At 41.9% G+C, this 15,066-nt stretch overlaps 1 protein-coding gene across 1 annotated transcript in view; it reads right to left on the reverse strand.

Annotated features, from left to right (window-relative positions):
* Positions 1 to 15,066, reverse strand: part of POLR3B (RNA polymerase III subunit B) — a 114,928-nt gene that overhangs the window by 2,162 nt on the left and 97,700 nt on the right. The window contains exons 24-27 of the mRNA XM_065886727.1: positions 12,972 to 13,075; positions 11,873 to 12,039; positions 6,435 to 6,548; positions 3,536 to 3,709 (exon numbers count right to left, since the gene is read on the reverse strand). Coding sequence (XP_065742799.1) covers positions 3,536 to 3,709; positions 6,435 to 6,548; positions 11,873 to 12,039; positions 12,972 to 13,075 — 559 coding nt within the window. The remainder of the gene's footprint in view (positions 1 to 3,535; positions 3,710 to 6,434; positions 6,549 to 11,872; positions 12,040 to 12,971; positions 13,076 to 15,066) is intronic.

The following is a 15,066-nucleotide window of genomic DNA, read 5'->3' on the forward strand; positions in this document are numbered from 1 at the left end:
AAGGGGGGGTTTCAGTAAATGTATGAAGCCCCAAAATCATATGTAACAAGATTTTTTGGTGTACATATTTTTACTTTTATACTGTTATCAGAATCTCAAAAGGGCTCATGACTGAAAATAAAGAAGGGTACAGGACTACTGGCAAACAGAGATGTCCCCAAAAGAGTCACTAAAATATTAATAGTGGTCATCTGTGGATGGTACAAATTAGTGTGACTGTTTGTATTTCTTCTTTATATATATATATCATTAACATTTTTTATAACTTTGAATATTTTACAAAGAGCAGGGATCATTTTCACCACCAGCAAAATAAAGCTTTATTATTTTAGAAAAGAAAAGCATTAAGGCTGAGAATTTGAATGTGGTGGTGAGTGAGTATACAGATATGAACTTCTTGAGGAGAAGAGTATGGAAAAGGGATGAGCCATGATGGACCTGTGCTCGGCCCCCACTAGGGGACTTGCAGAGGCCTTAACAAGCACTGTGGAGATTTGATTCCATCAACAGTAATAACAGGAACATGGTGGATGACTTTTTCCCAAAAGATTACCTAAAGACCTCTTTAATGCATTATAGTTTAAGAATTATGTTTTTAATGTGCCTGGGTTGATCTAATTTATCCAGGAATCATGTTCATGCTGTAATTAAACTGGAGAAATGGACTTAACTGGGGCAACTTCTTGCTGATTCTCCTGTCCAGTACATTACCTGGTGACTTCAGGTCAAGCTAATCCACTTAAAACTTCCATATGTGCTGATTCATAATCCAGAAAGCCCACTAATCTTCTCTATTATTAAATATTTCTCCATCATTTAAAATGTTCCAAAGCATGTATACACATACATACATATGCGTGTATATATATATATATATATACACACATAAAGAAAAATATTAAAATTTTTACCCTATTTCTGAAAGATTTCCAAAGAAAGAAACTTGACCCAAACAACAATACAATAAACTGATTTTTTAGGGAAAAGCAGCAAAAGGAGGCGGCCTGTGGCTTCACATGAGGAATGACTGTCCAGTAAAATATCCTCTACAAGCTAATTATCTTAATAGGGATTTTCTTCTCTCAGCAGTTTTCCTCTCTTTTGTGACTTATGCCCTCCATGTCTTCTGCAGAACAACAGTCTTGCTGTAAACATCCCCATAGCAATGCCTTACTAATGTGCAAATCACTGACAAAAGGCCAGTTTCAAGGTTCTGAACTGCTCTAATTACTCAGCCTCCATTGTGCTGTTCATTAAAGACCGACTTCCTCCAACAAACGCCTGTGCTCCCTCCCACACAACCCATCACACGCGATCAGGTAACGAACGACTGGAAAATGACAGCATCATTACGCTCCTCTGCCAGAAAGCGCGAGCAGGCTGCTAGACTACCAGACTGGATGAGGATTTTTTTCTGTTGGCAACGAGGGTATAAGTAGGCCACTCAAAATCAGACATATGGTATATCCAGGTCTGTTTAATTACAGTAGAGACCCTTCAACAGTGTAACCTGATTTAGTCCTCTTTCAAAGGATTTCAAATACAATACACATTGAACACATGAGCTTCAAAATCAGGCACTGCCATCAGATGATCTCTAAATGAGACAGAAACGAAGCAGGAAAGGAGATATGAATTTAACAGAATAATGTTGGGATCAATTACAGTTTATGTGAGTTTCCCTGAGTATTCAGAGGAAGAGAGGGGAAGGTTTTCAAAGGGCATGAAGGAAGCTGGTCTACTGCTTCCTTTCTTTTTCTCTCTCTCTTTCTCCCTTTCTCTCTCTCTTTCTTCTTCCGTTAGGGGGCATGGGAGGGAATGTGAGGAGAATGGAAAAGAAAAGGAAACTCTTTTTGAAGTTTCATGATCCCTATTCTTAATAAAATGACTCCTCTGTACCATCTTTTCAAAATAAATTACTTAAAAATCCTTGTGCCAACTCTGAAGACCTAAGACCTAGGTTCCAGGCACCTTCCTATTATACTTTTTTGTTGCTGTTGGTACACAACCAGGACAATAAAATGCAAACTCAATATGCATTTCAAGAGACAAAAAGACATCTCAGAACTGAAACATCTGCTCCATGTCACTGATATAAGAAACACTCAGGCTTATGCTTAGAATAATGTCACCTCTTCCCTGCCACCTTATGAAAGGAACGAACTGCAAATAGCCACCTCTTGCGTTAGTTTTTAAAATGAAACTATTTCTTCACAGATAAGAAGAAACAGACAACGATTTCTTCTCGTTAACTCTTCTACACCAAAAGAATCATAAAATAATTGGCTAAAGGGTTTTGTCATTTACCTAGCAAGGTGTATACTGTGTTCTAAGAAGCTCACTCATTCAGACTCTTGATTTGCTTTCATTCGCCAAGAAACTGGCAGCGTTAAGATGGCAAAAAGTTGGCCCCTGTATTCCTCAGACTCTGGCAATGAATGCTCATCTGGGCCTAACCCTGTCCTTCTGAGGATGCCCCACCCCCGGCCAGGGAAAAGGGTCTCTGGGAGGGTGGGTGAGGGCTGATGAGGGAGTTGAGGCTATTTCCGGTCCCCGCAGCATCTGGCTTATATACCTGTTAGACCTCATCTCTGATGGAAGAGTGAGTAGAGACTGGGGAACTACCAGCCCTCCTGCCTACAGGAGTACTTCGGGGCTCTCCTGGATCACGACTAACCCTAAACAGAGCAGCTGCCCTTTGGTGGTAGAGTGGAACCATTACAAGGAAGAAAGGTGTTCTAACTATACAAACACCAACAAAAAAATATGTAGCAACATCTTTTAAGCTGGCCTTTGTGTACTGAGCTCTACACAGAAATTACAAACTTTACGAGTTACATAATTTACCTATTGACAATCCTAAGCAATTATATTTTATTTAGCAACAACCAGGTCACAGGCTGGAGAAGCACGGGTAAACAAGACAGACTGGAGTTAGAATGAGCTAGAAGATAAGCTCCCTGTGAGCAGCCATTCATCTGTCTTATTCCCCACTGTATTTCTGGGGCCTAGAACAGTGTCTGAACTTAGCAGATTCTTACTAAATGTTTGTTGAGTGAATGACTGAGAGAGACATGGTCTCTGTCTTCATGGAATTCACAGTCCAAGTGTAAAGCAGAGAGAGTACAGACAACATCCTGGCTCTGTCACCAACTTGCTATAAGAGCTGGGGCAACATACCTGGTTCTTTGGGTTTGAGGTTAAACGAGGGCATTCAACACAGTCTTCCATTAAAGGCTGCCAGTTAAAATATGCTGTAATTCTGAATCTGCTAGTATTTTTACAGATAAACGGTGTTATAAAAGGTACTCGAGATCATATTAAAAAGAAAATAAAGTCTCCTTGGGAGCTTAAACTATAGTGGCTGTAGACAGCAGAACATTAGGCAGACAAGCTAAGCATGTACATACAGAATCCCCAATTCCAGGAATGTCTGGATGGGGAAGGCTGGAGAATACGTGGGTATGATCCAAACTCTGAGCTGTGATTTAAGAGGCAAGCGATGTGGTATGAGAGACACGTGGTATCCACTTACCAGCCGGAGTACCCAAGAAGTCCGCACTGCCCACAGACATCAACCTCAAAGGCATCACTTGAAATCATCAGTCTCTCTAGTAAAAGCATACTTGCTCCATAACCGATTAAACAGTCACGTTCCATTTCTCCAAGACGCAAACCACCATCACGAGATCGCCCTTCAGTAGGTTGCCTTCGAAACAAGTTAGACAAATGTGTTATTATTATACTAAACAAACAAAGAGGCAGCATCACACGCTAGCTAAGATCTTGCACAAGGCTTCAGAGTGGGCTCACCGGGATTCAAACTGCTTTTAGACAGTGACCAAAAGCAGGCTGCTCAGCCTCTCAGCCTCATTTGTAAAGCGCATGTTAGACAACCTATCCCAAAGAGGCTTGAAGGAGAAGAGATGTAACACTAGTGGTTGCTATTATTATTAGATAGAAATAATAGTTACATAATATTCTGTGATATAATAATAAATTAATATATAATCATATAAAACAGCAGTGCTAGCATTAACTATTACCATCACTTTCATCATTATTAGCACAGTATAGTCCTCAAATCAGGGTAGAATGTCTTTTGAGTACTTTCAAAGATGTCTCAGTTCTCTGTTATTTAAAGGCAGAAAAACTAAGCAGAATGCACTAAGGAAGAATCGTGGGTCCCCAATTGTTATTGCCAGGGCTCCAGGGAAGAGCTTTACTATTAAGAAATAAATTGAGCATGGAAAGAAGCAAAGAGAGTTTTATAAAATTTGGAATAGATCAGGAATCATCTGGAAGGATGGAGTACCTGAGCCAGATGGGAGGTTTCCCAGAGACTGGGAAAGTTCTGTGTGTCCCATTCAGGTCGCTCCTTCTTGTATGAGAACTGGGAAGCTATTAGCCCCCTGAATGGACTCCCTGTGGTTTATGTATCTGCTGGGCTTGAGAATACTTTAAAAGGTTAGGAATCCAAGACCCAGAGATGTAGGTAAAATTAGGGGATTCTGAAACAACTCAGGCAAACCCACCTAGATCCCACCTAGGTACTGATGACAGAAATTATTAAAAAAAAAAAAAAGTAAAGAAAAGAAAGAGAAAAAGAAAAAAGCAAGCTCCCTGGCTGGTTGATTTTGGAGTGACAGTCCTTAGAGGTAGTCTGAACAGGAGTGGACTGTAAACCTCTTGTTTGCTTCATTCCGTAGCATTTTTAATCTTTGTTGTTGCCTCCAGTTTCCCAAAGATTTAAGAAGGTAAACACAGTGTACACCAGCCCATGCTGAAATGTTACCTTCTGTTGTTGAAAGTTACAATGGGAAATCAAATCGTAGATTATTTGTTGAAAGAAAATCTACCTATGAAAAACTTACAAATAGGTCTAAATGAACACATTATAGTAGCCACTTCATAACTGAGCACGATATCTGTTTTGATCTAGGGTGGGAGTCGGGGGCATCCCTACACCTGTGGTCACTGGACAAGTGAAGGGGGTCTGATCACATGTGGGCAGAACCCAAAACTTGGATTTTAACCAACTGAGATCACAGACTACAAAATACACTCCAGGCAGATTCATATGGAATACACAAAAGTAATTCTAAAGCAGCAACGTTTTTTACACAAGGCAAAAAATAGGAAATGTATTTTGAAATATGTTACTCTGAAATAGTTTTGTTTTGTTTTTGTTGCTTTTTTTGGCCGTGCCGCACGGCTTGTGGGATCTTAGTTCCCAGACCAGGGATCGAACCCAGGCCCTAGGCAGTGGAAGCGCGGAGTCCTGACCACCGGAGAATTCCCTGAAATACTTTTTGGATGTTGTAACTGAAACGGAAGTTCTGGAGGGGACAGCATTCAGGGGAGAGTTGCAGTGCCAGGTCAGAGTGCGCAGGGAACTGGGTATTTGCTGGGCCCCTCCCATGAATGGCACTGTATGCATTCTATTTTAAAACACCTGACGTTCACCAGCACGCTGCCAAGTGGGAGTTACCGTCTCCACTTCACATACGGGAGAAACTGAAGCTGAGAGGAGCGAAGTGATGTGTCCAGGGCTGGTGGAAGCGGTATACGGTGGAGATGAGTTCACATCCATGTCTGTCTGTCTCCCCAGGCCCACCCTCTCTGGCAACCTCGGCACTACTGCCAGATTGAGCCGGGTAAGTTTCTGTGGTGAGAACTGGCCTGTGCATTGTAGGATGTTCAGCAGCATCCCTGGTCTCCACCCACTGGATGCCAGTAGCTTCCTCGCCACCCGCCAGTTGTGACATCCCAAAATGTCTTCAGACACTGTCAAATGTCCCCTGGGAGGCACAATCGCCCCTGGGTGAGAACCACTGCCCCACACCCTGCTTCTCCAACTGGAAGATGCAGTACTAAGAACATGTGAAACCTAGTAATTATAATTCCCTTTCCCAACAACTGTACCCATTCATCAACACACAGACATTGTGCTTGGAATTGAGGACACACTGGTGAAAGGGCACATGTGGACTTTAACCTCCCAGAGCTTATTCTAATAAGCATGCAAGTACAGGTGCCTTATGCTCCAGTAACAGTTTTAAAAAATGACAGTTGTGGCCTCGCCACCAAATAACGTATGTATGTGTTTTCTGTGTACACATGGGAGCATGCAGGTGTATCGATATGTGTTCATGTAAAGTGTACCTACATTCCTATATTTGAACCTTGTAAAATAGGACCATATTTAAACTGGTGCATAAATGCAAATGACTCTGTTAGGAGACTACTGGCAACACCTATGGTGGGCTTGCTCTTGCACCTATGAATTGATTTTTAATTGGCTGCTATTTTTTCATTTTAATCAGACGTATGTGATTTTTGATGCCTAAAACCCCAAATTTTGACATCTGCCTATTGCTATATCCGAGAAATGCAAGGTAGACTTAACCGCATTATAAATGCTTTTCTCTTACCTGGTAAGGACAGCTCGTGGTCCCCGGGCCCGGGCATGCATCTTATCGAGCACCATGTGTTTCAGTTTCTGATAGTACACGGGGCCAAAATAGATGTATGCTTCCAAGGGTTCACTGCAAAAAAGGTCAGAGTTTTAGGTTAAGAAACTAAGTTTGGGCTAACAAGAGACAGCCTTTTCTAGGACTCATCACTGGCAGGCCCTTATTTGTTTATGAACAACTTTATGACTGAAAGAATGGAAGAGAGTGATTTTCAGTCTGCAGTGAACAAATATGCTAGAACTGAAAATATAAAAGTACCATGGATGCAATAAAAGATGCACTGCTCAATTAAGAAATAAAAATTTATGAACATTGGGGTGCAGTATCTTTTCGAATTAGTGTTTTTGGTTTTTTTGGATATATACCCAGGAGTGGAATTGCTGGGTCATATGGTAATTCTATTTTTAGTTTTTCGAGAAACCTCTGTACTGTTTTCCACAGTGGCTGCACCAATTTACATTCCCACCAACAGCGTATGAGGGTTCCCTTTTCTCTACATCCTCGCCAACATTTGTTATTTGTGTTCTTTTTGATGACAGCCATTCTCACAGGTGTGAGGTGATTCTCACTGTAGTTTTGATTTGCATTTCCCTAATGATTAGAGATGTTGAGCATCTTTTCATGTGCCTGGTGGCCATCTGCAAGTGCTCTTTGGAGAAATGTCTATTCAGTTCTTCTGCCCATTTTTAAAACGGGTTTTTGCTTTTTTTGATGTTGAGTTGTATGAGTTGTTTTTATGTTTTGGATATTAACCCCTTATCGGTCATATCATTTGCAAATATCTTCTCCCATTCAGTAGGTTTTCTTTTCGTTTTGTTGATGGTTTCTTTTGCTGTGCAAAAGCTTTTCAGTTTAATTAGGTCCCATTTGTTTATTTTTGCTTTTGTTTGCTTTAGGAGACGAATTCAAAAAAATATTGCTGCAATTTATGTCAAAGAGTGTTTTGCCTATGTTTCCTCTAGAAGTTTTATAGTATCTAGTCTTACATTTAAGTCTTTGATCCACTGGGTTTTTTTTTTTCCATTGAGTTTATTTTTGTATGTGTTAAAGAATGTTCTAATTTCATTCTTTTTTATGTAGCTATCCAGTTTCCCCAGCACCACTTACTGAACAGACTGTCTTTTCTCCACTGTATATTCTTGCCTCCTCTGTCATAGATTAATTAACCATAAGTGTGTAGATTTATTTCTGGGCTTTCTATCCTGTTCCATTGATCTGTGTGTCTGTTTTTGTGCCAGTACCATAATGTTTTGATTATGGCAGCTTTGTAGTATAGGCTGAAGTCAGGGAGCACGATTCCTCCAGCTCTGTTCTTCTTTCTCAAGATTTTTTTGGCTATTTCGGGTCTTTTGTGTTTCCATACAAATTTTAAAATTATTTACAATTGCCAAGGTATGGAAGCAATCTAAGTGTCCATCAACAGATGGATGGATATGTGGTGTATGTGTGTGTGTGTGTGTGTGTGTGCGTGCGTGTGTGTATATATATATATATATATATATATATACATATATTTGTGTATATGTATGTGTATATATATATATACACACACGCACGCACGCACACACACACACACACACACACACATACACACAATGGAATACTACTCAGCCATAAAAGAGAATGAAATTTTGCCATCTGCAGCAACATGGATGGACTTGGAGGGCATTATGCTAAGTGAAATAAGTCAGACAAAGACAAACACTGGATGATATCACTTAATGTGGAATCTAAAAAATACAACAAATTAGTGAATAAAACAAAAAAGAAGGAGACTCACAGATATAGAGAACTAGTGGTTACCAGTGGGGAAAGGGAGGGGGAGGGGCAATATAGGGGTAGGAAAAAAGGGTTATTATGGGATTATATGAAATCATGTGTGAAACTTTTGAAAACTGTAAAGTACCATGGAATTTAAAGAATCATTCATTCAGTTAAAAAAATAGTGAAAAAAAATTTAAACAGGTTGTGAAACAGTGTGAACAAGACAGTCCCTCCTTCACTGCTGCCACCCTCATCAGGCCACCATCCTTTCTTGCCTGGACGACTGCAGACAATCCTCCAGTTGGCCTCCTTGCTTCCACTCTTATCCCTCAACAATCTATTCTTCACACAACAAGCCAGAGTGATTCCTTCTAAATCATAAATCATAGCAGGTCATTTTTCTGCTCTAAATTCCCAATGGTTTCCCATTACATTCAGACTCTGCATCACCCAAATATTGTGTCACGGCCACAAGGTCTAACACAACCTGGCTCCTGTCCACCTGACTCATTTGCTATTCCCCTTCCTCACCGCTCATTCTACTCCAGCAGCACTGGCCTCTTCATTGTTCCTCAAATGTAGCAAGCCCACCTGCCCCAGGGCCTTTGTGCTTACTGTCAGCTCTGCCCGAAACATTCTTCCACCAGGTATTCACATGGCCCTGCCAAACCCTTCACCTCCTCCGAGAGGTGCGCCCCAATCACATTCTCTAGAGGTGCCTTCCTCCCACCCCAGCAACACAGTGCCAGTGCAGTCTCAACTCTCACCTTGGTTTTATGTTCTTCAGAGCACTTGTCACCGTTTGCTATTAAAGTACACATTTGTTACTTCTCTAATTATCGCCTGTTTTCCCCAGAAGAAGTAAATGCCGCAGAATAAGCACTTCATCTCCTTGTCACTGTGGCCCCTGCACTAATGACCCTGCCTGCCACACAACAGATACTCAGTAAACGTCTGTCACAGAGCTGACTCATGAGCCTTTAGAAAATCCGTAGTAAGAGTTTAAAAAGAGAGTGAATATTTAAGTGCTTTGACAGTGGAAAGCTTTTTTTTTAATATAAATTTATTTTTATTTATTTATCTTTGGCTACATTGGGTCTTCCTTGATACGCATGGGCTTTCTCTAGTTGCGGCGAGTGGGGGCTACTCTTCGTTGTGGTGCACAGGCTTCTCATTGCGGTGGCTTCTCTTGTTGTGGAGCACGGGGTCAAGGTGCACGGGCTTCAGTAGCTGTGGTGCATGGGCTCAGTAGTTGTGGCTTGCAGGCTCTAGAGCACAGGCTCAGTAGTTATGGCACACGGGCTTGGCTGCTCTGAGGCATGTGGGATCTTCCCAGACCAGGAGTTGAACCCGTGTCTCCTACACTGGCAGGCAGATTCTTAACCACTGCGCCTCCAGGGAAGTCCCTGCATAAAGTCCCTGAGATAAAGACCTCTTTATCTGTTTTCTTAGTTGTACCACAAGGGGGTCAGACTAAAGTTCTTTCCAGCTTTAATAATAAATGATTCTAATTCCTCCACTGTATGGCTGCTCACAGTAGAATTTCTAGAACTCTGTCACCTAATGCCATTCTATCATTAACTGAATAAAGCCAGATGCAATTTTTCCTCCTAGCTATACTCGAAAATGTGACAAGGGATGAAAGCTGGTGGGTGAATATGGTTTTAAGCCCTTTATGAAACTTTCAACTAACAAGCTAAAGTAGTGTTTCTCAAACTTTGCAACTGAGATGAATGGCAAAGAAGTGAAAACACTTATTGGCTGGGGGCACTGGGGAAGGTGGTGCAGACAGAGCCTACAGCTGTCCATAGGAAGCAGAGCACAACCCATCCAAATCTTCCAGTAAAGTTATGTTCAGAAGGTCCACCAAATTGATTCACTGGTTTTGCATACTTTCTGGTCAACTACTGCATTATTTCTGGATGAGAAGCAAAGACCAAAATGATCAGTTTAGCAGTGATAACTGTTTTTTTGAAATGGACCATAGTTACCTCACTGAATCATTTTGAAATGGACCATCACTCTTGCCCTGTAATGTGATTTCCTGTAACACCTCAACTATGATACACCTAAAGAAATCCACATTATTACAGTCTAGATAGGTCATTTGAGAAAGCAGGCAATATTTTTAACAGATACAGATTTTGGCCATTTTCGTCATATCTGGATAGTCTATTTGCAGCACTAACATCAAGCTCTGTGTTTTCACACATGCTTCCATGCTGAGTTTCACTTGTGCTCGAGCAGTTTGAAACCTCAGAAGAACGGTATAAATGCTATGTCCCAGAGTTTTATCTGGCATAAAATATGTAAGTGGGTCTTAATTTAAGCAACTGATTCGATCCTTTAAAACCATGTGTGAGTCAAGCTTGAAAACCTGATCATTCAGGGTAACCTCAGGGACATCTGTTTCTCCAGGGAACCAGGAATACCCAGCGCTCTGCTGTGTCTCCCTTCAGGCTGCTTTCCAGCCTCCCCTCAGGCTGCAGCCGCTGCCTCTTCCACTGCCCTGAACTTCCCAAGCTCTGCCCCTTGTAAGGTGTTCAAAACGCTTCTCCCCTGCACGAAACACTCTCCAAATGTCTCTTCTCATCCTTCGTATCTCCACTGAAATAGCCACCTCCTCACAGGGGTCTTCTAACCTATTCTTTGGTTTCATTTTGGTGAGAGCTATTTGTACTTGTGTTGATTTGTTTTCATTCCTTTATTCAACAAGCATTTATGGAGTGCCTGCTGTATGTCAGGCTCTGTGCTAGACACTGGAAATAAAACAGTAAACAAAACAGACAAGCCCTGCTCTCATGTAGGTTACATTCCCATTGGAGAGACAGATAGTGCTATTATATGGTATTATTACATTACTTGATAATGATGAATGCTACAGAGAAAAATACAGCAGGAAATGGGCAACACTGAGTTGTGGTTTTAAAGTAAGTAGTCAGGGTAGGCCCTGCTGAGAAGTTACTTCTTGTCTTATTTTTTAATGTCTAGTAACAAATCTCAGTGGTCAGCCCCCTAGGTCAGGGACCATGTCTATTTTGTTCACTGTTACATACTTAGTACCCAGCACATGTTAGGTGTTTAACACGTCATCGGTGAATGAACGCGCAAATGTTACGCCTCAGGCTACCTGTCAGAGCACTAAGTATCTGATATTCATCATAGTAGTGCAGAGAAAGGCCAACAGTTAAGAGATTTTGTATTATAGACAACTGATGTGTTCTTTAAAAGCTGTGCAGAAATCCTATTTTGGTAAGTAAGATCTTTCTACTTTTTAAATGGGAGCCTTATCGGCAAAAGGGCACTCCTTAGTTTATTAGTTTTCTAAATTTGGACTTTCTTTTCTCCCCTCCCCCAGTTTCACTGAGATATAATTGACAAATAACATCATGTAAGGTGTACAACGTGTTGATGTGATACACACATACCGCAAAATCACTACCACCATAGCTTAGCTGCCACGTCCACCATAAATCTGGATTTTCTTGTATCAGATTTCTTAAAGGAGTAAAGCCGTATATCTTAAGGGCTCTTATGCCTTATCATATTTTTACTTTTATCCTTTTACTTTAATAAAATCATACTTTTACTTTAATAAAATCGTAATTTTCCTTTTCTAAACACATACTCACCCCGTGATGCCAGAGGTAACATAGTCTTTCCCCAAGTAGTTATAACCGTGGCGAACGAGGTCCTCACACACATCCTTCACTTTACTGCCTCCAAACGCAGTGCCGTAGTGGAATCTGCCGTCTAACACGCCGGCCTTGCCCGCCAACAGCTCTATTAACTTTCCCACCTGTGGGATGTGAACAAATTAAGTGAGCACCTTCCTGTGGTTTAGGAATTCTGTCTGTTTATTTAGCTCTGGCCTGTTTCTTCCAAAAGATTATAAGACTACTACTATTAATAAGAGTGATAAATCAGTAGTAGCAAATATTTATCCTCTCTTACCGTGACCTAAGTTTACGCCTCCAAGACCCCGATGGGATAGGTACTATTACCTCCCTCAGTTTACATCTGAGGAAACAGAGGGGTTAAGCAACTTTGAAGTCCCACAGCTGGTAAGTGTCAGAGCCAGGATGACAGAATGGTAACCACAGAAAGGGAGATACATTGATACGTGGGGTTCTTCTGTTGAGGGGTGAGTTCATCACTCAGAAGACTGCTCTTGAAGGGAAGCCCAGACCTCTCCACACCCCCTCTGTAGAGGAGATTAGCCCCCACTGTCAGGGTCTAGGGACCTATTTATTTGGCAAGAGGTAAAAGGGCCCTTTCCGAAAACCAGTTTCAGGGCCCCATCTCCTCCGCTCACTACAAACCAACTGCCTGCCTTTTTCCTTAAAGACAACGCCTCTGAAAACCATACTAACTGGGCTTCCCTGGTGGCGCAGTGGCTGTGAGTCCTCCTGCCAATGCAGGGGACACGGGTTCGAGCCCCGGTCCCGGAGGATCCCACATGCCGCGGAGCAACTAAGCCTGTGCACTGTGGCTGCTGAGCCTGCGCTCTAGAGCCTGCGAGCCACAACTACTGAGCCCGTGTGCCACGACTGCTGAATCCCGTGCGCCTAGAGTCCGTGCTCCGCAATGAGAGGCCACTGCAATGAGAAGCCCACGCGCTGCAACAAAAACCCAACGTAGCTAAAAATAAATAAATTTATTTTTTTAAAAAAAGATAACATTCCTTCCTAAAACAGAAAAACAAAACAAAACAAAAAAACCCGTACTGACCGTCATTCGAGATGGGAAGCCATGGGGGTTCATTATGATGTCCGGACAGATGCCAGAATCACAAAATGGCATGTCTTCCTGAGGGACGATCAAGCCACAAACACCTGAGGGAGAGAAGATTTCATGCCACGTAGAGCCAACCGGCAGAAAGGAAGAACACAGTACTTAATTGGGATCTCCCTGCTGCCGTCTCTATTTCCACTGCTCTCAAACCTTCTCCGTGGTCTCCATCAAGAGTAATAAAAGCAACTTCCAACAATCCTGCTACACGAACAGTTCAAAAACGACTGTCCTTGCAGAAAGGCACTGCAGCCTGCGGGTCGGCCTTCTGGCACGACACACAACGTGCCGTCAGGCCGTCTGCCCGGCCTCTCTTGCCCCAGACAGGGGAGAGCAGTGGCTTCCCCACGCCCCAGCCCCATCGTCGTTCCTGACACTGCAAGTCAGCGGCAATCTCGCTCCTTGTCAGCCAGTCTGTGATCTGCTACCTAACGTACCCACAGCACAGGAACGCGAGTTCTCTGATCACCAGAACTGACTGGGCAAGGGATGTGTTTAGACTGTGGTTTTAAAACCTGGGATAAGGAGTCCTTGTGAGTGGCTGATGCACTGACAGGTCTACCTACTGGCTGCCGAGCCCTGGCTGGTGGGCTGGTTTCTGCCAGGGCTCACCTGGCCGAGCCTAAGCTGCCCTAGGGAACTGTAATTCCTATAGCTTATGGCATGCTAGAAAAGTGACCTCTGATCGAAGTTGTAGAGTTGAACAAGAAAATTAAATGCCAAATTACTCTTGGAAGAAAAGGCTGGAATTAGAAATGAAATTCTAAGAACGAAAACCAAACCAAACCCCACCAGAACTCTGCACTCTACTGACGGTCTCTTAAGTTAGTTGTACTTTATTACTCCCTAAATATTATTCTAACCTGTAAGGGATCTTATTGCTTAAATAGTTTTAAATTCCTCTGATTTCTTTCTTGGTAGAACGACTATACGGGTACAGTTTTAGATTGTTCACCACAAGCTACCTAATTCAGAATTAGAAAACTAGTGTACAATGGCACTGGACCAGGAAAAAAAATGCTTTTATATTTCTTAACATGAACTTTCTTTTCCTTTGTATACAAAGTTATCAACCATCTGCACCTACTGAAAAGAAACTGTTCTCAAAGAAATGTTTCTTTCCTCAGTTTGATTTCTACATAATTACTCAAACTTTTTTAAAATACAATTTTTGTGCAAGTTATAATCACCAAGACCTGAAGTCTAAAGAAAAAGAGTGCCATCTGCCTATTTAACATCGGTTATCAATGTTCAGGTTTCCAGTGGCTATGAACGATATGGTAACTCGGTTTATGAAGTTGAATCCTAGAGCATGCCTTTTTGGTTGAAATTGTATTGTTTATTATAAAGAACATATGCTTTCCTACATTAAGCCCAGAAACATTCAGTTCACTTTATTTCCAATTCAGCTACAATGTGTTAGAATTTAAATCAAGCAGAGTCTGTGACCCTCCTTTCTCTCCTCCAAAAATCCATCTTTGTCCACACTGAAATTATCTAACAAAACACTAGGGCTACTGGGAAATCTACTCTGAAAGACATCAAACTGTAAATCTAGGTGCAACCGACAACAACATTGTTTAGCAGTGAACAAAATGTTAAAAACAGCAATTCCTAAAGAGGCCAGTCCCTGGGACGTGCTTGGGTGAGAATGTCACTTTGGCTGGTGAGGAGGTGGAAGGTTCAGCTACATCCCTTCAAAACAAAACTGAAGAAAAGCCTCGGCACCCCTTCAGCAGCAGTTCACAGGGGGATGCTGGCGTCTGCTCAAGAGGAAGCTGCCTGTTCACCCCCGACAAGAGAAGGTGGGAGTGAGGTGCAGGAGGTACAGAAACCCACTGCGGAAGCAGGACGCACTCATATTGGGGGAGGGTAAGGAGTGGGATGATTTGCATTTTGTATTCTCAGTCTTAGTTGACAAGTTTAATCAAGCAAATTTAACTTCATTTTGTTATTAAAATGTAAGTAATGCTCCCTCCCCTGAAATCTGAATCTCCAATAACTCTTCTTGAAGTCTGATTAATATTTGGTATAG

Source organism: Phocoena phocoena, chromosome 11 (genome assembly GCF_963924675.1).
Source record: "Phocoena phocoena chromosome 11, mPhoPho1.1, whole genome shotgun sequence".
Classification (NCBI taxonomy): domain Eukaryota; kingdom Metazoa; phylum Chordata; class Mammalia; order Artiodactyla; family Phocoenidae; genus Phocoena; species Phocoena phocoena.